The sequence below is a fragment of the Leptonotus elevatus genome, chromosome 2 (assembly GCF_054856555.1).
Source record: "Leptonotus elevatus isolate MCC_2025b chromosome 2, RoL_Lele_1.0, whole genome shotgun sequence".
Taxonomy (NCBI): Eukaryota; Metazoa; Chordata; class Actinopteri; order Syngnathiformes; family Syngnathidae; genus Leptonotus; species Leptonotus elevatus.
Window position 1 is genome coordinate 12,798,871 of NC_141240.1, and position 25,862 is coordinate 12,824,732.

Below are 25,862 nucleotides of genomic sequence, written 5' to 3' on the forward strand. Positions count from 1 at the left end.
ATGAAAAACATGATAAAAGTGTGAAATATTCCCAATAATCAATATAACAGATTTATATTCCACATCCTGTAATAATGAACTAATGTCATAGGAATAAATAAGATTTGCTTTTGGAGGCAAGGTGCAATTCTTCGCTGTTTGATTGTGCTAGTAGATACATTCATTGGCTTGACTTTCTTTGTCAGACACATTTACCACTGTGAAGTACACTCTAAAAATGAATTGGTTAAAAAAAAAACTACCAATCTAGCTAGTTAAGCTCATATTGGCTTGATTAACCAATAGATTGGTCAGACATTGACCATTCCGGATGGTTACGGGCATACCAATTTTATTGGTTAGCCAAACAACCAATGAAATTGGTTACAATAGAAAGTAAGTCTAGATAGATCATTTGGAAATATATTTATTGTATCAATTTATTGTCTTCTAAATGTGTTTATCAATTATTATAAGTGATTACAATATATTATAATCTTGGTCAGAATATTATATATATATATATATATATATATATATATATATATATATATATGTATTGGTTGAAAACACCTACCATTAAAGAGTGGTTGTTTTGGACACATAACTACAAATTAATGTAAATCAGTGTTTCCCATCCTTTATTTAGCCAAAGATTCCCATTTTACATAAGAAAGATCTCACAGAACACCACCAAAACAAAACTGTCCCCAAAAATTATGGATACGTAGTGAAATAATGATGATCTTATCTCAGTGCTCGCAAATTGACTTTCTCAATGCGAAGTCTGGGCCTGTTTAATTGAATCTAAACCCGATATACTTACAGGAAGCCATGACTTATTCTATTATATGAATGGCAGCACGTGGATACAGTTTTATTGCATTAAAGACTCTTCAAAGGGATTTCAATCATTTGTTTCTAAATACATTAAATACTAGGGGTGTGAATTGCGTAGTACCTGACGATTCGATCCATATCACGATTCATAGGTCACGATTCGATTCGATGCCGATTAATCCCGATACAAATCTATAAATTGATTATTGCGATTTTTCCTTTTTCTTGTCTTTTTTTTTTTTTAACTCAAATTTAGAAAATACTAATCAGCTAACTTGTATATGTACACTGTAAGATTTGTATGAAAATGTATCTATTTACCTGAAACTTCAGGCTTATAACTGAGCTACTGTATTTAACAAACAGGTTGCAGTCTGTTTCATGTTTGAACAGCCCTGAAATAAAATATTAAGGCTTAATGTTCAATTAATAGAACCCTAACCCTAAAGTAAAACGTTTTGTTGAATATTTCCATCAAAAATTGATGTTTAAAAATCGATTCGGTTGCATATAGAATCAATTCGACGATTTGTGCACTGTAAGATCGCGATATATTGTCGAATCGATTTTTTTAAACACTCCTATTAAATACTGTATCTTTGAAGGTAAACACTGAAAACATGCAAAAACTGAGTTTAGTACTGAAATGCTGAGATCTTGCGTGGCTAAACCTAAGTATACACTTGGACTTTCTAGCATGAAGTGTTATGTTTTTTTGTGTTATTTGGGCTATAGAGTTTCTGATGTTGTGTATCCATTTGCGGCGTATGGAGTGAGGCTGTGTAGAAATGGCTGGCCCCATCGCCGCCTGCTAGTCCGCTAGCGGTACCTAGCAGTTGCTAGTGGACTCATGGACCAGTGTTGGGGCCATCCAATTAGCCACAGCCTTGCGCCTTGCGCCTTGCGCCTTGCGCCTTGCGCCTTGCGCCTTGCGCCTTGCGCCTTGCGCCTTGCGCCTTGCGCCTTGCAGTGATTGTGGGTTCACACAACAGGGACACATCAGGTAACGTCAACTGTGTGTTATGTTTGCTAGTGAGTGAAGGAGCTTGTGAGCCATCGATCCATCGAGCTAACAAGCTAACCAGCTCACAATCCTGCTAGCTCACAAGCAGACCGGTGGCAGAGTCGTCCAATAAGTCACCACCTTGCTCTGTGTTGTTGTGTGTGGGTCCACAAAAATACAAAAGTTAAGTTAGTTGTGCAATATGCTCATCCTGGAGACATCGGGTTCTATATACAGTTGTATGTAATGTCAACTTATGAGTAAGAAAAAGGTTTAATGGCCATAAAATCCGAAATACAGTGACAATTGTTTTGATATTTTTAGAAGTTAAAGTTGACATGAGGAGAGATGTGCATGTGAATTTTGGTGACGATTCCTAGCATTTTTGTGCCATTAAGCGACGTTTAGCTTTTGTACAATTTATAGTCGTGCTCATAAGTTTACATACCCCAATGGTACTTTCAAGCACACACCGTAAAAAAAATAATAATCGAAAAATATAAGAATTTTGATGTTTATTTTATTTGATTTTACATATTTTTCCTATATTTTTATTTTATTATTTAATTAAAAAAATAAAAAGACTATCCACCCATTTTTATTAGAATTTTCAAGAAACGCGAAAATAAAACTGAATAGAAACGCTAGAAGAAAAAAAAAGGGCCCAAAATTCGCAAAAAAAAATTTTTACGCCTGGAGGGGGTGGATTTTGAAGTGTATCGAAAAAAGGAAAATGCAAATTGGAAACAGGTTTTGCAAATAAACGCTGACAAGATCGGATACACGTCGCACGTCACATGTACGTCATACGTTTGTAGTCACAAAGCAATGGCGGACGATAAAGTAAGGTATGTTTGGGGAGACGACGAAACATAAGTCTTTTGGGGAATTAGTTAAAGAAGCGAATATTAATGCAATTTTAGATGGAAAACCACAAAGAAACGCTACGGTTTATCAAGAATTAAATCAAACTCATATGACATCATCGCACGACGCAGTCACTACCTCTTCTTCTAATTCTTTTAAATTACTGGTGGGTCACATCTCTATGGTGTATACCGCCACCTACAGCGGCGGAGTAGCCTCTCAATATGTGCAAAAGAAGAACAGATGGAGACGGGTATAAGTCGTATGTCCATTTTGCGCATTTTCAGTAAATAAAATAAAATATCGAGCCTATTGTGTGACCCATAGGCACATATTTGAGTGACAGGTGAAGGTGTATTTTTAGCGCATTCAGTGGACATGGCCACACCGTCCGAAAGCTGAGAGAACATCGCAGTTCTTCATCTCAGTTCTTCACCATTTTGAAACCTGATTTCATATACTTGCCGATTTTTTTCCACAAATCTGTTAAGGCTTGTTATCAACATTATTTTCTGTGGTGTGTCAAATGTATATGACATTTTTATTTTCACATTACGGGGACTTTAATTGTTGTGTCTGCCACTATTTGTTGGAAAAATGGATATGCTGTATTAGCAAAGTTCCTGTGGTGTTGCGATGGCAATCCTCACATTTTGTATTCAGTTAATGAAATGAAATCTCTTTGGACATCTAGGGACACACGTGATGGAGGGTTCAGGCCGCATGCTGGTGACGGCTGTTGGCGTCAACTCGCAAACAGGCATCATCTTCACCCTGCTGGGGGCTGGAGAAGTGGAGGAAGATGCGAAAGAAAAAAAAGGTGGGTAGAAAAGTAGGGGGGGGGCGGAGCAACACATAGTGACAAGTTTGTACCTGTTGTATGACCGCTGGTGGAAGACGACTGTAATCTCAAGACATGAATACTTCCACCTGCTCTTAAAATCAGTGAACATGCTTAGATTAAGTGAGAGGGAAAGAGAGCGAGACTGAGAGGAGTACCGAACTGATTTGAGATAAGAGCTTCAACAGGAAGCACGGCAGTTTAACCTCATCGATAATTTAGCCCACATCCTCTCCACTCCCTTTTTCCCTCTTTGCCGTCTCACGTTGTCACGCCTTCTCTCCGCTGCTTATCCATCTTCCTCTATTACTCTTACTTGCTCTTACCTACTTGTTTACCACCACTCTCGCCCTCTTTCACTTTCTCCCCCTGCTTGCCTCCCCCTAACCCGAGAGAGAGGCTGCAGATTGAATCAATTATTAAAAGAGCGCGGGGAGCCGGAGACACTCTGGAAAGGAGCGTTGCTTGGTCAAAGACGCGAAGCATTAGTCTCGCGCTCAAACTTGTTTGCCATGCTGAAGGTCCTGCAGTCTGAGCAGAGGCTTCACATACTTTCAGAAGCACTTCATGATAATATCGTCACGCCGTACGACTCGCCATACCGTCTTCTCTCGTGTGCGAGACGTTATCTGAATCCTTGCATGTAGCAATCTGGACTAGCAGTGATTTATTTAGAAATAAATCCACAACGATTTCAATCTAGTGGAGTTGTAGATTGCAGATGTGGCAGCAATCTTTGCAGCCTCAACCATTCATGCAGTCATTTACTGGCGCTAATGTATTATTTAGTCAACTTCATGTCATGAATTGTTGATTTTTCCTCATGCAGTGGGTGTGTTTTTTTTTTAGATTTGTTTTACACATGCATCTTTTGGCATCTAATCTGCAAACAAACGCATTCTTTATTTGAGTTTTTTTTTTTATCCTCCCCTTTCATTCTTTTAATTTCCCCCATTTTTGCCAAATTCTCTCATGTGTCCTCAACACCTTCTTTCCCCGCACAATGCCCCAAACAGAGGACAATACTCAGTTGCTCATCTCCACAGATGCAAGTTACAGCACGGTCACCAATGGTATGTGAGCACACAGTTGTCTGTCCTGCCCTCTTTGCCCCCCCCGTTAGCAAGTAAACAGATCCCCCAGTACATCGTGGCGTGACAGTGTCCATGATCCATGAAGGACTCACACATGCACTGTATAATGTCGCTTCACCTACGTGTGTGTGTGTCTTTAATACTCTTCCCTTTTTGTTTCTGTGTGGGTTGGAAATGTGTTGTTGTTGTTCAACACAACAGCTGAATCGTTGATGACAACACACTTTACCGCCAATCTATCTTTCTACACCCTCGTCTTTGTGTCTGACCCTCTGTTTTCCGCAGGAAAACAACCTGACGGCGCGGTGGAGAACAACCAGAACAAAGGTAAAAAAAAAAACAACAACAACAAGAACACGTGATATATATAAAACAAGAAAATTACGTCATCTGACATCATACAACAATAGTGTGGAGTTTGCACGTTCTACATGGGATGTTAAATCTAAAGTGTTACGACCTTAATATGGTTTTGTGTGTGTGATCTAGCCAAGAAGCAGGATGGGGGTGTCGCCATGGAGATGCAACCCCTAAAGAGCGCAGAGGGAGGGGAAGTAGAGGACAGAGAGAAGAAGAAGACCAACGTACCGAAAAAGGAGAAGAGCGTCTTGCAGGGCAAGCTTACCAAACTTGCGGTTCAAATTGGAAAAGCAGGTACGGAACTGAAAACAGGAAATGAACCAGGTGCTAAGAGGCATGGTTACAAAATGATCCTAAACACCTTTCATAGGCGCTATAACATACTCCAACAGACGGACTGATGAACTAACCATCAATTCTTTCATAGGTTTGGTGATGTCCGCAATCACTGTCATCATCCTGGTGCTCTACTTTGTCATCGACACGTTTGTTGTTGAAGGTCTGTGTGTGCGCATTTTAGCAGGAAACCATCCTTACCATCAAGTTGAACCCAACTTTGAAAGTTGAACATTATTATGTTGCAGGTCACGTGTGGGTGACAGAATGCACTCCGGTCTACATCCAATACTTTGTCAAGTTTTTCATCATCGGAGTCACTGTGTTGGTGGTGGCGGTCCCCGAAGGGTTACCTCTCGCTGTCACCATCTCTCTGGCTTACTCTGTCAAGGTGGGCTGCGTCCTTAATGGACGTTCGTGGAGCGAGTGTTCAAATAATGCAAATGAGGAGATGGCACTCATGTTGAAAGTTGGAGCCATTAGATTGTATTTGTTTCAATAAATAGGCAGAGGTGAATGCAGGTGCATGGTTTTGTACCCATGGCCATTTATAAGCAATAATTAGCAAATATAAATGAAAGGAAAGTAGGGGCGTTAGGCAATTCACATTTTTAATCGTAATTAATCGCATGACTTCAATAGTTAACTCACAATTAATCGCACATATGATATCTGTTTTAAATGTGCGACAAAATATTTTTTTCCTAAGTTTTCATACTCTTGTTAATAGAAGAGTGGGGGAAAATTTCAACAAATAGAAATATGGATGCATCTTTTAGTTATTGATAAAGTAATTTCATAATAATTCATAAAATTTAGTTAAAATTAAAAAAGATGTACTGTACTGTAAAAAAACGAATGTGATATTGATTTGTGTTGAGGTAATTTTTTTGCCACTAGATGGCATAATTATAATAATTGCATTTGTAAGACGTTGGTGACAGCTCAGTGCATTTTTATTTTCATATTAAGAGCTATCTTATCTTTAACATGAAGTAACTTGTGCAATTCAGCAATTTTTTTAAGTTGTAAAATACAACATGACGCCAGTCTCCACAAATATATGTATTATTATTATCAAATGTATTACTGCTAAATTTTGTCTGCTGCGTTGCAACTATAATTCCCCCAATACAGGCTTTCCAACTAACGGGCGGTCATCAATCGCGCGTTAAAAAAAATGAGTGGCGTTGTTAGTGGATCTTTAAATGAACTCCAAATTAACGCCCTCATTTTGACACATGGCATAAACAACATTTTTGAACTGAGCAAGTACTCAGTGCCCTATAAATGGTTAAGTTTACCTCACAAGCTAAAACCATTGAAGCTGTTCCATATGCTAATTTCTGGGCTAAAAATCTTCCCTTCATTATTTTTATGTATTCATTAGGTATGTTAAAGGTACAAAATTGTAATACTTATGTCCCCAATTCTTTATGATTGTAAAATGTAAACACTTCTTTTAGTCATTTGTATTCTTTGTACAGATTAGCAAGGTGACTTGTACAGTTACTGTAAATATTCTGCCTTTGCTAGCTATAAATCTAGCTAATGCCAATCGTCATAGGACGGTATTAATCGTCTCACGAAACTCAATCTGCCCTTCATCCCTTTGTGTTTCGTAGAAAATGATGAAGGACAACAACCTGGTACGCCACCTGGACGCATGTGAGACGATGGGTAACGCCACAGCCATCTGTTCCGACAAGACCGGAACGCTCACCACCAACCGAATGACTGTGGTCCAGGCTTTCGTAGGTGCGTAAACGGAAATTAAATGAAGGTTTGTTATATACACTTTGTTATACTGTGTTTACAAGTTCTTCCCGTGCTTGGGTTTTCTCAAAATGCACAATGAGGTGCAATAAGCAATACTACATGCAGGTCACATTTGGATTTGCAACACGGTTACATTTTGTGTCTTTCTAAGAGTAAATGAGACGTCAACATGAACATCTTGTCTAACGCTAACAAATGTAGGAGCGAACTACTAACCGCTTCTTTCACCTCCATCCACTCAGCACCATCACGCAGATGTGCTGCAAGGATATATTGCGGTCATCTATCTCCATGCATTTCGAGTTATTGGGATGTTTTCATTTGTCGTTGCCTAGGTGACGTGCACCACCGCTTGATCCCAGACCCTGGGCAGATTAACTCCCGGACGTTGGATCTGTTAGTCAATGCTATTTCAATCAACAGTGCCTACACCTCCAAGATCTTAGTGAGTCATATACTGATGTCATTGTTTTGCACCCAAAAAAAAACAACTTGCTTTTTCCATTCCAATGTCTTGAAACAAACTTTAAATGTTGAATTTCCTCTGCTTGCATTTCATTTGTCTGTCTGCCAATCCTCCGTTTTCAGCCACCGGATGTGGAGGGAGGTCTGGCAAAGCAGGTGGGCAACAAGACGGAGTGCGGCCTGCTGGGATTTGTATTAGACCTACAACAAGACTATACTCCCGTCAGAGAGCAGATCCCCGAGGAGAGACTGTACAAAGTAGGGATGAGTATTTCGAACACAGCATCTATCTTTACCTGCTTACATAGCAGAAATGCCGTGGTCATGATGATCGTTGGATTTCTTGCTGGAGGTGACTCACAACTGTGAATAAGAATTGGAATGATGTCAGCTTTGTGACTCGGAATGCACCTTGCAGAGATATTGAGTGGGATCAACAGTAGTTATTTGAAACTAGTTGTCTCTTCAGATATCATGGAAATTCCAGGGTCAAACTGTCACCATGACAAAAACATTGCAATTACATTTTAATTTTTTTAATTTTTTTATAATCTCTGATTTCCTCTTATTGGGTTTACAAGATACAAAGTCATTCAGGTTGGATAGGGCCAGTTTCATTGGTCAGAAATGGCTGTGATTTTGAACAATATTGAAATATATTCAAGCAAACATTGCTTCAATTGGGTCGCTCTTCTCCTTCATTTGATATGGAAAAAAACTTTCCTCTGATTGAAAGTGGTTGCCTTGTGACCATCACGTCTCTTCATTATGTTGGCCTCTTTGAAATGTAATCGGCCGTCAACGGAAATGTGGCCGGCCATGGTGCACTCCTTTATGGCAACTGACATGAAGTTTTAGCTCTGCACAAGACACAGATTCAATGTGGCCGACAGCAACCTTTAATATTGATGAATGATGACAAATGTGTAATGTGAAAGAAATTGGTGATCCAGGTGCAACAAAAATGGACATACAGTTAATAAAAAATGTCTACACCCCGGTTCAAATGCCATGTTTTTATGACATTATACAAAATAAAAAAATATAGTAAATCGTTTACAATTTTAGACTTCTAGACTTTTCTCTAGATTACATTACACAAAGCGAGTGAGGATAAGCAGTACAGTGAATGGTGGATGCTAAATACAATACCTGTTTTGGATCATTTGGCAGAGCAGAGTAAAACGTCTCTGCACACTAAATAATATCGATCCCACTTTTATTAACTTGCAGAGTGTTAAAGGTCTCATATTATTCAATTTTTCAACATACTAAAATAGTTCTCAAATGTGTAGAAGACATGTCTGTGACATGCATTCACCAAAATTGACTTTGGATCTAATATTTTTGCTGTCCCTAAGTCAGCCAAAAAGCGCTCTGTTCAAAACAGCCAGTTTTAGGGGTGTGTCACTTTTATGTAAATAGCTGCACCAGGCCACGCCTAGGCAACACCCTTCTCTCTCTCGAAGGGGCAGTGATTTCGGTCATGGTAGCCATGTGCTAATGTGGTGAATGGAAACGACTGGCCATGGCAGCAGAAGAAGAGAAAAATACAAACATGTATTTTACACATTTGATAACTATTTTATTATGTGGAAACGTGGCATAACGTTTTACCATAATAAAAAGTAGCATAACGTTCCTACAGAGACTATGTTGTAACGTTAGTTTGTGAGTGTTTAGGCAATGGTTATTATGCCGTAGCCGGCCAATCTCCCGCGAAAGTTATTTTGCCGTGAATGTCTCAGAGTTGCCGTGAATGCTTGTAGACATTATGAATTAACACAAATGTGCACATTTAGGCCACTACGCGGTCGCAACGTGCAAGCCTTCTCGTCCAGGCCACTTAGCGGCCGGTTAGCATCACAAAGCCATGTCAACTAGGTGGCGAGTTGCCGGTCGCGGCAAATTAACCACCGCGTATTGTATCTTGACAAAACAATACGCAACCGCTTCTTATTCTCCAGCCACCGTCTGCTTTGTCATATCTGACCTCTTGTAACCAAACAACCTCCACACGACAAATGTAGCTCCCACTTTAGGCACTAAAAATACACCAGTAATATGGTAGAAAGTGCACATCTCTTATTAGAAAGGATAGGAAGGAAGGCAAAGTCAAAAATGTTCAACTTACATCTTTCCCGTTTGCAGTCGTGTCACACTGTTGGGACCGATCCATTATGTTTAAACCAGCCTTTTGTCAGATTAGACAGAGAATTTCTGAACACCATAAAATGGCAAAACATTAATCGCAAATCATCCTTGTAACTGACACTATAATAAAATTCTCTCAAATAAGGCCATGGATGGCTTCTCTAAATCTGTTACCAATGTCGTTAAAGCTCCCTGGTTTATGTTCCTCCTTGTCACTGCTCTCACTGTTTTTCCATCTCAATTAATCAAGATCTTAAGATCTGTGACTTTGCAGCTCCCGTTAAATGCTTCTTTCTTTTTTTTTACATCCTATTCAAAATTGTGATGTTTAAGCCTGTCGAATATGTGACATTTTCAGATTTACTTTTATTTTTATGCCTGTTGTTATGTATGGCTTCGTTACTTAACATGCTCTGAATTGCCGTTTGAACACGTTAGCATAGCATAGTGAACACATGATCACGTTTTGCTAAAATTTCAGAGGTTTTGGTGTCACTTTCTTTTGCTTTGAATAATAATAATTCTTCATTTACTCGCAGGTGTATACCTTTAACTCAGAGCGTAAATCTATGAGCACGGTGATAAAGCTGCCAGATGGTTCCTTCCGTCTCTACAGCAAGGGGGCCTCTGAGATCATGCTGAAAAAGTGAGTGTAAGGGAAGAGAAGAGGTCAGACCAGGAAATATGCGATATTGGTTCCTATTTGTCTATAGGCGCATACGTTCGATCCTCTGTGCTACAGTTTAGCATTCTTTCTCTCCCCAGGTGTTCTTACATCCTCGAAGCAAATGGAGAATCTCGTGGTTTCCGCCCACGGGACAGAGATGAGATGGTCAAACAGGTGAATGATGTTATTGGAATATGCACATTTAAAGACCTGTAAAGGTATTTCATGGATTTGTTTCTCGATACATTAAATATATTTAAGGATAAGTGCTGAAAATGTACAAAAAAACTGAGAACAATTTATAATTGAATTGCTGCGCTATATGGTTCTTATTTCCGAGCTCGACTGAGTTTTGGTATTTTTCCAGATGCATACAGTTTGGCACAGTTAAGAATGTGTATTTTTGCGCTGTTGTGGGAGTGAACACAGCTGACTTGATTTCACCACTAACTCATTCACTGCCAGCCTGGTAAAAATTGACCTTTGACGTCTATAGCCGTCTTTGGCAGGGAATGTGCTAATCAAAGCGACTCGCCGGCTTCTCTCATTCCATTTCAAATTGTCGCGTGAGAGGTGCGGTCACTCGCGGAAGAAAGAAACTCATTTGCTAGTGTCCATGCAGGAGGTGGAATTATGCAAAGTATGTTTATAAGGAACGGCAAGCGGACCTCCACAAGCGAATGATGAAAAGGAGGCCAGGGCAATCACAGATCTGCACTGGGCAGTGTGCACTTGCAGACCGCCTTCCACCTGTATCATTCGTGCCCATGTGTGCGGATTTTGACTTGGAGGCTAGCTTCGAGCAGGCACGTATTTGATTGAATGCATTCAGCGAACAAATCTACATCCGTTGAAAGTTGGGAGATGTTCTCCATTTTTCAAAATGTTGGAGCCTCATTTTATATACTGCACGCGGTGATGTTTTCATTTACTCAAATTTGGCGGACAACACTCTTCTCTGTAGTTTGTCAACTTTACAAGAAATTTGCTGTCACTTTAACAGGGTCTTTAACTCATTCACTGCCATTGACGGCTATAGACATCAAAAATTCATTTAAACTATTTCCATTAGTTTAACATTTTTTCCCACTTTTGTTAACAAAAGTATGAAAACCTAGATTTTTTTTATTGTATTAGAACAGATATGAAATCTGTGATTAATCGTGAGTTAACTAGTAAATGCGATTAATTACGATGAAAAATTGTAATCGCCCGACGCCCCTAATTTTTAATAATCGTTTCCTTATAAAAAAAAAAGAATATATATATATATATATATATATATATATATATATATATATATATATATATATATATAATTAATTTGTAAACGTAATTAATTGCATGACTTCACTAGTTAACTCACGATTAGTCACTAATTTTATATCTGTTCTAAATGTCCCCCCAAAAATTTGGTTTTCATACTCTTGTTAACCAAAATGGAAAAATATGTTAAACTAATAAGAAATAGTTTAAATGAATTTTTGACGTCTATAGCCGTCATTGGCAGTGAATGAGTTAATGAAAGGAGAGGTTTTCAGTTTTTGCCCGTATAGCAACTTTTTTCTAAGATTTAGTGACTTTTTATATCAATTACTTTTCAAAAAAGCAGTGAGCAACAAATCAAGCAAGATTGGACGCCCTGAGATTCCCTCCAGAGCAGGATATGTTCACTCCTCCGCACCCAGAATGCAAATGAACCGTGCTTGCAGCAATACACCACTGGCTTATCCGTCTTAACACTGCAGCTCTGCTTACCTTTTGGCTTTGACATGATAGTACTTCCACTTCATGGGTGGGGAGAAATTCGGTGTGGGGGGGGGGGGGGCGGGGGGAGGCTATGCAAACTAGTATGCGGCAGTGGGGCTGAAATTCAGATCAGTTTGCTCGCAGACAACTTTAGAAAGAGGCAGATAATAAAAAGGTTAATTTGGTTGTTTAATTTCACACTTGATGGAAGGGCAGAGACCAAATACAAGCAATTAAAATGTTCCCATAATAGCGCTCCTTTAAAGCTTATATGACTTTATCTTAACCACAAACAACATCACCTAATAACCCTTTTCCCTGCCGTATCTTTTGAATAACGTAAAATATTACAAACCCTATTTTCATATTGGCAAGCGTCCCGATATGGTAAACACAGCTTAGCAGGAAGGCAACCTGATATAGTACATTAACTCATTCACTGCCATTGACGGCTATAGACGTCAAAAAATCATTTGAACTATTTCTAATAGTTTAACTTTTTTATTTTATTTACTTTTGTTAACAAGAGTATGAAAACCTAGAAGAAAATGATTGTACATTTAGAACAGATATAAAATTTGTGATTAATCGTGAGTTAACTATCGAAGTCATGCGATTAATTGCAATTACAAATTTTAATTGCCTGACGCCCATGATTTTTAATAATCTTTTCTTTATTAAAAAAAAAAAAGTCTAGGTTTTCATACTCTTGTTAACAAAAGTGGAAAAAATGTTAAACTAATAGAAATTGTTCAAATGAATTTTTGACGTTTATAGCCGTCAATGGCAGTGAATAAGTTAATAGTCTATAATCAGTGGTAGCAGTATATCATGTTTATTCTTTTGTTCCCACCCTTGTGAAGAAACAAGGAAAGTCGTCAGGACTCAAAATTCACTGTCACTATAAGGATTATGAGATATCGAGACAAACTCGGTCCTGCAGGTTTTGGATGTGTCCCTTCTTCAACACACCTGATTCATTTGATCAGCTCATCGGCAAGCTGTGCATAAATCTGATAACGATCCTATTTAGTGGAATCATGCTAGTTAGGCCTGAAATAAAAAGCGTAAACTAACATCAAATCACAGTTACAATCACACCAAACCAAACTCACGTAACATGACTGGATGTGTGTAAATTGTCACCCATCAGCATATACCCGCTTTGTTACACCTGCAGCACAATTGCTCGATCAGTCAAAAGCGTTCACTAGCGTAGAGAAAATATTTGCTCCAGCAACAGCTGAGATTGTGCAGCAGTGTGAGCAAGTCCTTCCTTGACTGACAGGCGGGCTGACCTGCCTCACGGCGACCTCAGCTTACGCCACGAGAAAAAGAGCTCTTGTCCTTACACAACTGGATTCCGGCTCACTTATTCTGTTTGCATTGTGGCAGCTTTATGCCACGCCAGCTCTTCGTCATATTGTCTTCTTCTGCTGTCCGAGCTTGTCCGGGGGAGGGGGCTTTCCCTCTCAGCGTTGTCAGAAAGAATACCAGCAAAAATGCTCAAAAGCTCACCAGACATGAACTTCAAATTGCAAGACAGTTTGAGCTGTTTTTCATGGATATGTTTTGTGTAATGATAAATTCTGAATTTAAGTTGCTCCATTTTCTTCCTGGCGACATCTTTTCTGATGATTTTACTGCACAGGTGATCGAGCCAATGGCATGTGAGGGCCTGAGGACCATCTGCATTGCGTATCGTGACCTGCCCTCCAATCCAGAGCCCGACTGGGAAAATGAAGCAGAAATCGTGACAGAGTTGACCTGTGTCACTGTGGTTGGGATTGAGGATCCAGTGCGACCTGAGGTAGGCGTGTGCCATTATGGAGTAGATGAATGGAATGTTTTTCAAAGTCAGTCTCATCATGTTTCTGTGTTTTCCCAAGGTCCCCGAGGCCATCCGCAGTTGTCAGCGTGCGGGCATCACCGTGCGGATGGTGACTGGTGATAACATTAACACAGCCAGGGCTATTGCTGCCAAATGTGGAATCATCCACCCTGGGGATGACTTTATCTGTCTCGAGGGCAAAGACTTCAACCGACGAATCAGGAACGAGAAAGGAGAGGTGAGTTGGGGTCTCTTGAGTGCACTCATTCATGTGCACTTTTTTCTACCGTGGGCCAAATTGAAAATGCCATTAATAAGTTGCATGTTTCCTTGGACGTATTGTATTGAGAGGCTTTTTCATCAAATACCAATGATTATTGTTCTCTAACTGTCTTGTGAAGGACGCAAACGATGATGCATTTGAACTCATTCACTGCCACTGACGGCTATTGACGTCAAAAATTCATTTGAACTATTTCTAATATTATTTTTCCCACTTTTGTTAACAAGAGTATGTATACCTAGAATTGTTTTTATTGTATTAGAACACATATAAAATTTGTGATTAATCGTGAGTTAACTAGTGCAGTCATGCGATTAATTACGATTAAAAATAAATAATCGCCTGACGCCCCTAATTTTTGATAATAAAAAAAAAAGATTATTTAAAGAAAAATTAAAGAAAAGATTATTAAAAATTAGGGACATCAGGTGATTAACATTTTTTATCGTAATTAATCGCATGACTTCACTAGTTAACTCACGATTATTCACAAATTTTATATTCCTTCTAAATGTACAAAAAAACATTTTTAGGCTTTCATACTCTTGTTAACAAAAATGGGGGGAAAAGTTAAACTAATAGAAATAGTTCAAATGAATTTTTGACGTCTATTGCTGTCAATGGCAGTGAATGAGTTAATATGGATTAAAAATTAACTTCCCACTGTCTAAACTGTTCACTAGTGGTTCACATGATTTCCTCCCAGTTCTGAGGTTGTTGCATCTCTAATTACTCAGGCTTCATCCCACATTCAAAAAACATGCAGGATAGTTCAGAGATGGGTCCAAAAAAAATTCATGAGCAGTTACCATGTCTTTTTTTTAATCAATTCAGCATTGCTAAATGAACACACAAGCTGATATTTCTTATAATGTGTCATTCTGTAAATAAAACGGTCACTACATTATTGTATTATTTAGCAATTTAGTGCCAAGGCAGCATACTGAATAAATCAAAACTGCAATAGAAAAATAAGCTGTCAATATTTCCTCATTCAAAACTATTCAAAGCAAGAAAATATGATAAAAATTTACAAATATTACGAAAATATTACTGTTGTATGGAAACTTTTTGGATGTGTGTTTGTTTTGGCTGAGACGCAAATGTTGACAAAATCAAAATGCTTCTGACAAAATGTCCACAATGTTCTTGAGAGGCAATGATAGTTGAAGGCAAGGCAGATTTATTTCTATAGCACATTTTATACACAAGGCAACTCAATGTGCTTTTACACGAGCAAAGACGCAACACTCTTAATTGATCCAAGTGTGCAGATCACAGATCCCTGTTGGGTTTGTATTCAATCAGCATTTCTTGAATATATTCAGGACCCTAACCATTCGGTGTTTTAGAGACCAGTAGCAGAATTTTGCAATTGATTCTACAGCTGACTGGGAGCCAGTGTAAAGCCTTTAGGACTGGACTAATATTTTATGATTTGTTTTGTTTCAAAATGAGCTGCTGTATGTACCTTGTGATTGGGATACGTACAAACCTCTTGCCCAAAGTCAGCAGGGATAGGCTCCAGCACACCCGTGATGTGCATAGATGGATTGATGTCCAAACTGTGCAGTTAGTACATTAGTACTTAAATACACTATATATTATTGGCTGGACTGATTATTCAACGAGTCGACAACCTCCTTGTCCCCAAATATCCTGGGGAAAAAATGGTGCGCTGTCACACGTCCGTTCTGCCCGTCAAACGAGTGATTAACAATTACAATTTTAACTACATTAAGAGAACTTGGCTCCAGACAAAAAAAAACATCCCCCCACAGTTGCTATTACGGGTGGGAATCTTTGAATGTCTCACGATTCGATTTGATTCCGATTTTTGGGCCTGTGATTTGATTCAGCATCGATTGTCGATTTAAGAACGATTTTTTATTCAAAATGATTTGATTGACAATGATTTTTGCTTCAATCTATAGATGTGCAAGGAATTGTAATGATCTACTCCAGTCTGACTCGCTAATGCTAGTTAGCGTGCTATTCGCGGCACTTTCATCACTCAAAAAAACAGCTCCACGCTGACAAAAACCCCAACTTTTTTTGGAATAACTTGATTGTGACTTTTTCCTTCTACTCTCTAATGTGGCTACAACTTAACAGTGTATTAGACCGCGTGGAACCACACTGCCCCTCAGTGGACATACCGGGTACAACATGAACAGCGCTCCAAATAAAGGCACACACAGACAAAGGCAAGACAGTATAACACAAATTAAATAAAATTGATTTTGGGACATTTAAAATCGATTCTCAATCGTACTAAATGAGAATCGCGATTCTTATGAGAATCGATTTTTGGGCACACCCCTAGTTGCTATGAAATAGCAACATTCCCCTAAGCCTGTATTTCTATTAGCTAAGTGCACTGCTTAATGGGATGAAGAGCTTCTCATCACGACAGTGGACCTGCACTTTTCCATACACTGTCAATCGTACACAAGTTGCTGTGTATGTTTTAACAACGCCATACAGTATGCTTGATGCTTGATTTGCTCACGCCTGCAAACTGGCTTCTTGGAATCTTCTAAAAACCAGTGAAACAAGTGACCAATGTTAACTAAAGTCACCATTTCTATTTGCCTGCAGATTGAACAGGAGCGAATTGATAAAATCTGGCCCAAACTGCGTGTGTTGGCTCGCTCTTCACCAACAGACAAACATACCCTTGTCAAAGGTGAGTTTTGGGTTGATCAACCCAAATACACACTTACATTCACGCACGGACACTTACCTCCAGTCTCTCTGTTCTCCCGGTAGGCATCATTGACAGTAGCGTTATCGAACAGAGGCAGGTGGTTGCAGTGACAGGTGATGGAACCAATGACGGACCAGCTTTGAAGAAGGCTGATGTTGGCTTTGCTATGGTAACTATTACTATTGATTTCATTCTTCTCCTTCTAATTCTACTATTCATCAAGAAATCTGTAATGATGGTCGTTAAACAATTATGGTACCATTTAATTTAGATTAGGTTTGAGTTCTATGTAACTACTTTAACAATCATTTTTTCATTTTGATATAGGGGTGTCAGGCAATTAATTTTTTAAATCATAATTAAGCTCATGACTTCAATAGTTAACTCTATATCTGTTCTAAATGTGCAATAAAATGTACAATAAAAGTTTTCATACTCTTGTTAACATAAAAGTGGAAAAAATGTTAAACTAATAGAAATATTGCTAAATCTTTTAGTCATTGATACAGTCATTTAATAATAATTCATAAAATTGAGGTAAAATTAAAGTGTGATATTGATTTGTATTGAGGTCATTATTCTGCCACTAGATGGCATAATTGCATTTGTAAGATGTTGTTGACAGCTCAGTGCATTTTTCTTTTCTTAAGAGCTATCTAATATTTAACATGAAGTAACTTGTGAAATTCTGCACATTTTTTTAAATTTTAAAATACAACTTGACCCCAGTCTCAACAAATTATAGGAATTGTTACGAAAGGTGGGGTCTTTAGTTTTGCCCGTTTGTGTTTGTAAACAACCAATTCAAAACTGACTCCTCCCATGGCTCAACCCCGTCAGCGACACGCCCCCCGCTCTGTGATTGGCTGGAGGGGTAAACATAGACTTTCCGCCCACAAACGTCCCACAGGTGTTGATTGAGAAGGATTACATGTGTTTAAGAAGAGTGAAAACTAAAGACATCACCTTTAAATTTATTACTGCAAAATTTTGACGTGGACGTTTCTGCTGCGCTGAGTGGCGTTAAAGGAACTCAAAATTAACGCACTAATTTTGACACCCCTTATATCAAATTATCTACAACTATAATAAACAAAATTAGACAAATATGCTGCTTCATGAAAGAATATATCTTTCGTTACGTTAAATGAGACTTTTTTTCATTAGAAGGACGTGTCATGTCAAAAAGCAGTTTATCCTCAGCCGCCCCATTATAAATAATACATGTTGAAAATTTGAGTCGCATTAGCGTGCATTTGTCCTGGACCACATCTTTTACTCATGCCAACTGCTAAGACTTGGAGGGGAACAACATAGCATTGAGGCAGCAACTCTCCAGAATGATTAGAATGCTTGAACGCTCCCATGATTCATGCCGTGACGCAACCTCTGCCAGGGCATCGCCGGGACAGACGTGGCGAAAGAGGCCTCTGACATCATCTTGACTGACGACAACTTCAGCAGCATCGTCAAGGCGGTGATGTGGGGACGAAACGTCTACGACAGCATTTCCAAGTTCCTGCAGTTCCAGCTCACCGTGAACGTCGTGGCCGTCATCGTCGCCTTCACCGGCGCCTGCATCACTCAGGTACACTGAATTGGCCTCATATCGAATGAACGGAGGGGATGTGTTTGTTGACCGTACGTGTTTTGTGATGGGATGGCGTCATCCCTTTGCAGGACTCTCCTCTGAAGGCCGTGCAGATGCTGTGGGTGAACCTCATCATGGACACGTTTGCCTCTTTGGCCCTGGCCACCGAGCCACCCACAGAGGCCCTGTTGCTACGGAAACCCTACGGTCGCAACAACCCGCTCATTTCCCTCACCATGATGAAAAATATCCTGGGCCATGGAGTGTACCAATTGGTCATCATCTTCACCCTGCTTTTCATTGGTGCGCACACACACGTACAAAAACTACAAAGGAAGTGTATTCAGTGTAGCCTTTATTATCAGATGCAGTGCTTAATGCATTTGTTAGACCAGCTGTCATGAAGGGAACTTGAAGGGCTTTAATGTGTACTCTTTCAATTTCACTGAGCTCTTGATGTTTCCCCATTTTGAGCAGGAAGAAGACATTTCAAACTCACTGCACCATTTTATATTTAGATTATTTTTAGCCAACTTTGTCCTGTAAAGTCAATACATTGAATTTGACATTGAAATAATAATGTGCTATCTTATTTTCTCTTTGTAAAATTGTACATTTGAAGTCAGTAATGATTATATTTTAAGCATTAAGTGTCAGGTTCTGTCAGGAATGTGGTGGTGGAAAACCCAAATGCAGGGAAGCAGAGGTGAGGAGGCAGAGGTTGAGTCTAAAAAGGGTTTCTTTACTTAATGCTTATGAAATAAGATAAAAACAATAAATGAAGCAAAATTGCGAGAAGGCAAGTGTGCTGGAGGTCAAAATTAGTTTTGAGGACCAAAATAAAACACATTTACTATCCGCCATTTTGGTTTACTCTCAGGTCAAAGTAAGTGTCCTTGTAACGCTTTCAGGTCGGAACTGGGGGGAAAAAACAACTCGGATATATCCGACTTCCAACTATCCCCGAATGCATCATAAATACACACCAATTACACAACAAGGGACACCTGGACAAGACACACATGGCTGGGGGCACTGATTGGCTGGGAGAGTAGACAAGATCGCAATTAACGACAAAGGAAAGCACAACAAAACTGACCACAATGGAAACAAAAGCAAACAAGAAAACAAAAAAACAACCCTAAACATGACATTAAGAATATAATTTCTGTTAAAGAACTTCTCCATATTACTAAAAATAATAATTAAAAAAAAATATATATAAAATCTTACAAATGTTAATTTTGTACCATAAACCTTACATTGGGTTATAGTCAGGGATGGACTGGCCATCTGGCATGTAGGGCAGATGCCCGGTAGGCTGGCATCTTTTCAGCCTCATGTGGTGATATTTTATTATCATTTTCCTCCATTTTACACCAAGAGACTGGCCCACAATTTAGAAGGGCAGTCCATTAATCCATTTAAAAAATAGACAGTAAACTGAACCTATCAATATCAGTGGCAGAGCTCCATGGTCTTAATTCAAATGTGTATAAGAGCCTGTCTTTAAAATAGAACTGATTCTTACAGTCAATGTCAATTATATCCTCTTTTTTTTTTTTAAACACGATAGCAAGCAAACATCATGGCTGAGAGATCATTGGTTATCATGCCATCCACAGTCATGCTTTCATGACATAAAATGAACTAATATCCTGAACCTTGCTCAACACATTCATAATACAAACAGGAACAAGCCTAAGTAAAAAGTAGCGTTTAGAATTGTGAAAAATTAGGAGATTTTTTTTTGTCTGAAAGGTTCTGAATGAACCCATGCCCATGTTTTAGTCCTGATTGCTCGCAATATTATACTAACAGTAACGACCAAAAGACTGTATATTCTTTTTTCTCTTAAAATGCAGAAGAAGGTCTAATCTGTCCAAAATGGTTTCTACTCTTACACTTGGCTGCCCACTCACACAGGGGGCGGCTCAGCCTAGCCCATGTGAAAATGTGTGACCTGAGGATCTTAACTGGTTTCAACTAGATAAGTGTGCCAGAATGCAGATAAATGGGAAGACGCCAATCCAGGACAGGTCACAGTGACACAACGGCCTAGCTCTAGTCACCGAATGAAGAGGCGTAATCTAGCATGCCACTGTGCTTTTTAGATATTATTTGAATGGATGGGCCATTAATCGCAAAACGGTGTTGGCTCTGATTGGCTGTTAGCGAGCCAATGCATGAGATAGAAGTACACTATAATGAAAGCAACGGCAACAAAAAATCCATTACCTGGTAATATATGTCTTATGAGTGTCTTGAGCAAGGTTCTGTGCATTTGATTTCGTGTAACCCTGACTTTGGATGGTATGACAAATAATGGCTTCTCAGTCCAGTTCCTTTTTTTTTTTTTTGCGTCCTGGCGCTGCTCTTGTGTTCATCCTGGTGAACTCAACAGGCTGCTCACCTCTTCTTCTCTTCCCTCACCTGCTTTCAGGCGAGCGCATATTCAACATCGACAGCGGCCGCAACGCTCCGCTCCACTCGCCTCCGTCCGAGCACTACACCATCATCTTCAACACCTTTGTCCTCATGCAGCTGTTCAATGAGATCAACGCACGTAAGATCCACGGGGAGAGAAACGTCTTTGATGGCATATTTTCCAACCCCATCTTCTGCTCCATTGTCCTGGGGACCTTCGCAGTGCAGGTAAGACGAAGGGCCCCCCTTTTTTTTGGATGCACGTCTTCTCATTTAAAATGATTATTCCATCGGAGGTTTGTTAGAAGATGACAGATGCCGTCAAGGAGAATATTGAGATCATTTAAATCAGGGGTCAGCAACCATTCCTGTCAAGAGAGGCATTTTAGGCCAAATAAATAAGCAAAAATGTTTCTTGAGCTGCAAAAGATTTGAAGATTGTGATGAAGGAAACAGTGTGTTAGTGTTAATGTAATGTACTGATGGCCCAAGAGCTAATTCGAATTGCACCACAACACAAAAATATGCAGCATCCAATGCCTTGATTTCTTTTCTTCTACGTTTCGTCTTTATTTTTGGGATTTTTTTTTGTCAAATTTTTCATACTTTGTTTTTCATACATTTCTGCCTTTTCTGCCTTTCTGTTAAATTTCTGACATTTCTGGCTATTTTTTTGCCAATTTTTGAACATATTTTCATTTCATTTTTTGCCTCTCGTTTTCCTTTTTTGGACATTTTATTTTTTCTTGCCTTTTTTGCCATAAAATTTCTAACATTTTTGCCAATTTTGTGGCCCTCCATCCATCCATTTTCTTAACCGCTTTTCCTCACGCGGGGTGGGGGGGGGTGGGGGTGCTGGAGCCTATCCCAGCTAGCTTCGGGCAGTAGGCGGGGTACATCCTGAACTGGTTGCCAGCTAATCGCAGATTTTGTGGACATTTGATAATAATTATTTGTTTATTTTGTTTCTGGACATTTTCTTTTCTGCTTTTTTTTGTTGTTGCATGTTTGCATGTGCAAATGTTCTGCCTTTCTTTTGCTTTTGAACATTTTAGGTTACTTTTTGAACATTTTCTTTTCTCACATTTGTATTAAATTCTTTGACATTTTTGGCAATTTCATGGCAAATTTCTGCTTTACTTCTTCCTTTTTGGACATTTTAGGTTATTCTTTAAAAACGTTTTCATCTTTTTTTGACAACTTAAAAAAGTCAGACATTTTGGGGGAATAATGTATTTAATTATACTTTTTTTCTTTCTTTTTTTAAAATCATGAATTCATTTGAAGAATAGTTTATCTAAAATATATATATATATATATATGTAAAAAAAAAAGTAATTTATAAAAAAAAAATTGGGGGGGAGATCCACAGGATGCCACAGGAGAGGCACTAAAGAGCCACATTTGGCTCCAGAGCCGCAGTTTGCAGACCCCTTTTTTAAATAATTGCATTAGACTGGAGCCAAGATTCAAGAACCTCAAAACTGTGAGGCACACAGTCTTATAGTCATTCATCCATTACAAAACATCCAATTAAAACACAGCTACACATATCAACACTAGTGTCCCAAAACCCACATCGAAGGAAAAACTACAGGGATAATTAGCGAGAAAACAATCAGACAAAGTCTGAACGCATCCATTTTAAGCACCCATTTAAGTTACCATTCAATGGCCATTAAAAGGCTAACTCAGGTTTGTCATAGGCGTGTAAGCAGTTTCACATCAACCTTAATGTTGGCTTAGTGTGCATGGTGAAGAAAAAAAAAATGTTGCAAAGTGCACCATAATGACAAGTTTGCTTATCAATAAATCATACTGAGGAGCACAGCCAATCAGCATGCATTATTTAAAAAGGTTTGAGGACCTCTGTCTTATGTGTTTCAAATTAAATAGAGAGGGAAAGTACCACAGAGGAATGTTATGAGTACACAGAAAAGAGCAGACAAAGCGCTCCAGTGCTTATTGGCTCTCCAGGGGAAACAAGAGTTGCGAGAGAGAGAGAGAGAGAGAGAGAGAGAGAGAGAGAGAGAGAGAGAGAGAGAGAGAGAGAGAGAGAGAGAGAGAGAGAGAGAGAGAGAGAGAGGAGGGAGGTGGGAGGTGGTGGTGGTGATTTCGGGTATGACAGAGTAGCGACTCGCGGGATTTTGAGGGAAATGTCAGCGTTGTAGACAGAAGGATAATTGAGAAACGGATGCAGCTCTTTGTAGAACGTTATCAGGATCTAATTGAGAGGACGCTTTGCTCTCAAAAGGATTGCGTCTCTCGAACATGCCTTTTGGAAGGCTGCTTGTCACTGCATCAATGCTAAGAATATAGTTGTAGGACATCAATTGATGCAGTTTAAGGTCACATCAGGAGACATTGGACAACTCCTGGCAAGGTTCACTACTGTTTCCAATTTTCTCCATTTGTCTTTGTTAGATACTAAAATTAACATCAAAATGTAACTATGAGACAAGCTGCATGTGCGCAACACAAAAATGTGTCATATTATTAACTGCTGATGAGAATAAAAAATGCAATGCACTGTGAAGAACAGAATTTCACTGCTCGAGTGATAATGACTTGATGTGACAAGACAGATTCTTGTCTCCTCATTCAGGCAGAGAGCAACATTTACATTTACACAAATGTATTCTAAAGTATGAAATAAAACAAATCATGTAACATAACGCTGTATGTTTAGCACCAATTCAAAGATGTGTAACAGAAGTTTTGCCTTTTGGAAGATGTGCAGCTTGTTACATCTGGTGTAAAAAAACAACAACACTTTTTGATTTAAAAAACAAAAAAACATTTTGCCTACAGTCAAATATGGTGATGGAAGCGTGATGGCCTGGGGCTGCTTTACTCTTTCAGGGCCTGCATTACCTGGTGTGATAAATAGAACAATTAATTATCCTGTCTCCCTGAAAGTCTTATAGTTAATTTCCTCAAGCAGGACAAGGACCAAAAAACATACATGCAAATCCACCTCTAAATAGCTAAGCCAAGTAAACATTGTGACTTTAATCATAATTAATCGCATTGCTTCAATAGTTAACTCACGATTAATCGCACATTTTATATCTGTTCTAAATGTACAATAAAATATTTTTTTCCCAAGTTGTCATACTCTTGTTGACATAAAAGTGGAAACAATTTTGAACTAAAAGAAATAGGGCTGCATCTTTTAGTCATTGATACAGTAATTTCATAATAATTCATGAAATCAAGTCAAAATTAAAAAGATGTACTGTAAAGTAAGAAACAAGTGTGATGTTGATTTGTGTTGACTGAGGTCATTTTTCCTGCCACTAGTTGGCATAATTTGCATTTTTCTTTTCATATTGAGAGCTGTCTAATCTTAAACATGAAGTAACTTGTGAAATTCTGCGCATTTTTAAAATTGCATTATTATTACATTTATTATTACTGCCAAATTTTGACGTGGATGTGTCTGCTGCGTTGTGACTGGAATTCCCCCAGTACAGGCTTGCCAAGTAAGGGGCGGTCATTAACAAAAAAAAATGGTGGCGTTAAAGGAGCTTATAATTAACGCACTCATTTTGACACCTCGACTTAAACCCAATTGTGATGCCGCGTTAGACCCTCCAATAGAACTGAACTAAAACAAATCTGCGACGAAGAGTGGGCCAAAATCCTTCACAGTGGCAGTTATCGCTAATTAGTGAGTTCAATAATCTGAATTTTATATTTAGCTGGGGTTTTCTTTATGTGATATTAGCGCTAATGCAGCAGTGCCGCGTGTTGCGGTCATACAGTCAAGTCCTCATTTGTGTGTGGGCGTGTGCCTCTCTCTGCTGCAGATTGTGATTGTGCAATGGGGAGGGAAGCCATTCAGCTGTGCGCCACTCAACATCGAGCAGTGGCTCTGGTGTCTGTTTGTGGGAGTTGGAGAGCTTCTGTGGGGTCAGGTAAGCACCTCTTCAGCACGTCGAGTCGAAACATGCTTGCTAAGTGCGAGCTGTTGGTATGGATTTTTCCCCTGAGGTGGTGCCATCCTACACTAACATTGGATGGCATTGTCACATAGTGAAAAAATGTAACAAACTTGACATCCAGGTGATCGCCACTGTCCCGACGGAGCGGCTGCCGTGCCTAAAGGAAGCGGGTCTCGGGCTGGAGCCCAGCGAAGAGGAAGGGGAGGAGCTTGCGGAGGATGAGGAGGAGATTGACTGTGCTGAGAGGGAACTGCGTCGTGGACAGATCCTCTGGTTCCGAGGCCTCAACCGCATACAGACACAGGTACTGTATGCTTGATGAGACTGGAATCCAAAAGCCGACATTTGGTGCCTCTCTGTTGTTTGTTCGCTCTGTGCTGTGAGTTTTCCCTCTAACATGTGCTTCTCTTCAACACAGCCGACATTATGTTCTTCTCGGACTTTCATTATAATTCTCCTGCAATTTTAAAGTGGTGGTTTGTAAGACGGACTGCAGTGTGTGTGTGTGTGTGTGTGTGTGTGTGAAACAAAAGTATTCACGCTCTGTACTCAAGCAGAAGCAAAGCTACTGTACTGTACTAAAAAACAATGATAAAAGTGAAAGTATTGATTCATACAAAAAATAAAAGTAGACTGAAATATGCTTAAGTACAAAAGTAAAAAGTATGAATATTGACGCACACAAAAAACTTCTCCGCACACAAAATAGTTTCCCTCTTTAATTAACTTACATAGTGCTTGTGCAGAGAAGAAATATGTCACATGTTGTTTGATTGCTAGCTAGCGTACCAGCTAGCGTGTACACATAGCTTTGCTAACATTTCAATGCATAAAAATATTCTCAAAATGCTTCTCCGAATCTGTTGCCGTTGTTAATGTTTCTTGGTTCATATTCCTTATAAAACCAACAGTAGGCATTTAACGACTAAATAATTTTTG

The 25,862-nt window shown here is 39.1% G+C and overlaps 1 protein-coding gene across 5 annotated transcripts in view; it reads left to right on the plus strand.

The window, feature by feature from the left end:
• Nucleotides 1-25,862, plus strand: part of atp2b3b (ATPase plasma membrane Ca2+ transporting 3b) — a 62,037-nt gene that overhangs the window by 21,097 nt on the left and 15,078 nt on the right. For 3 of the 5 annotated variants that reach the window (XM_086070018.1, XM_086070020.1, XM_086070022.1), the window contains exons 7-26: nt 3,384-3,509; nt 4,547-4,603; nt 4,910-4,951; nt 5,114-5,278; nt 5,412-5,483; nt 5,569-5,711; nt 6,946-7,078; nt 7,435-7,544; nt 7,688-7,822; nt 10,258-10,364; nt 10,484-10,559; nt 13,786-13,944; nt 14,024-14,203; nt 16,850-16,937; nt 17,021-17,127; nt 18,355-18,546; nt 18,639-18,852; nt 20,993-21,204; nt 24,789-24,896; nt 25,045-25,227. In XM_086070018.1, the coding sequence (XP_085926144.1) occupies nt 3,384-3,509; nt 4,547-4,603; nt 4,910-4,951; nt 5,114-5,278; nt 5,412-5,483; nt 5,569-5,711; nt 6,946-7,078; nt 7,435-7,544; nt 7,688-7,822; nt 10,258-10,364; nt 10,484-10,559; nt 13,786-13,944; nt 14,024-14,203; nt 16,850-16,937; nt 17,021-17,127; nt 18,355-18,546; nt 18,639-18,852; nt 20,993-21,204; nt 24,789-24,896; nt 25,045-25,227 (2,609 nt within the window). The remainder of the gene's footprint in view (nt 1-3,383; nt 3,510-4,546; nt 4,604-4,909; nt 4,952-5,113; nt 5,279-5,411; nt 5,484-5,568; nt 5,712-6,945; nt 7,079-7,434; nt 7,545-7,687; nt 7,823-10,257; nt 10,365-10,483; nt 10,560-13,785; nt 13,945-14,023; nt 14,204-16,849; nt 16,938-17,020; nt 17,128-18,354; nt 18,547-18,638; nt 18,853-20,992; nt 21,205-24,788; nt 24,897-25,044; nt 25,228-25,862) is intronic. The other 2 variants (XM_086070019.1, XM_086070021.1) reach the window with 1 other exon arrangement.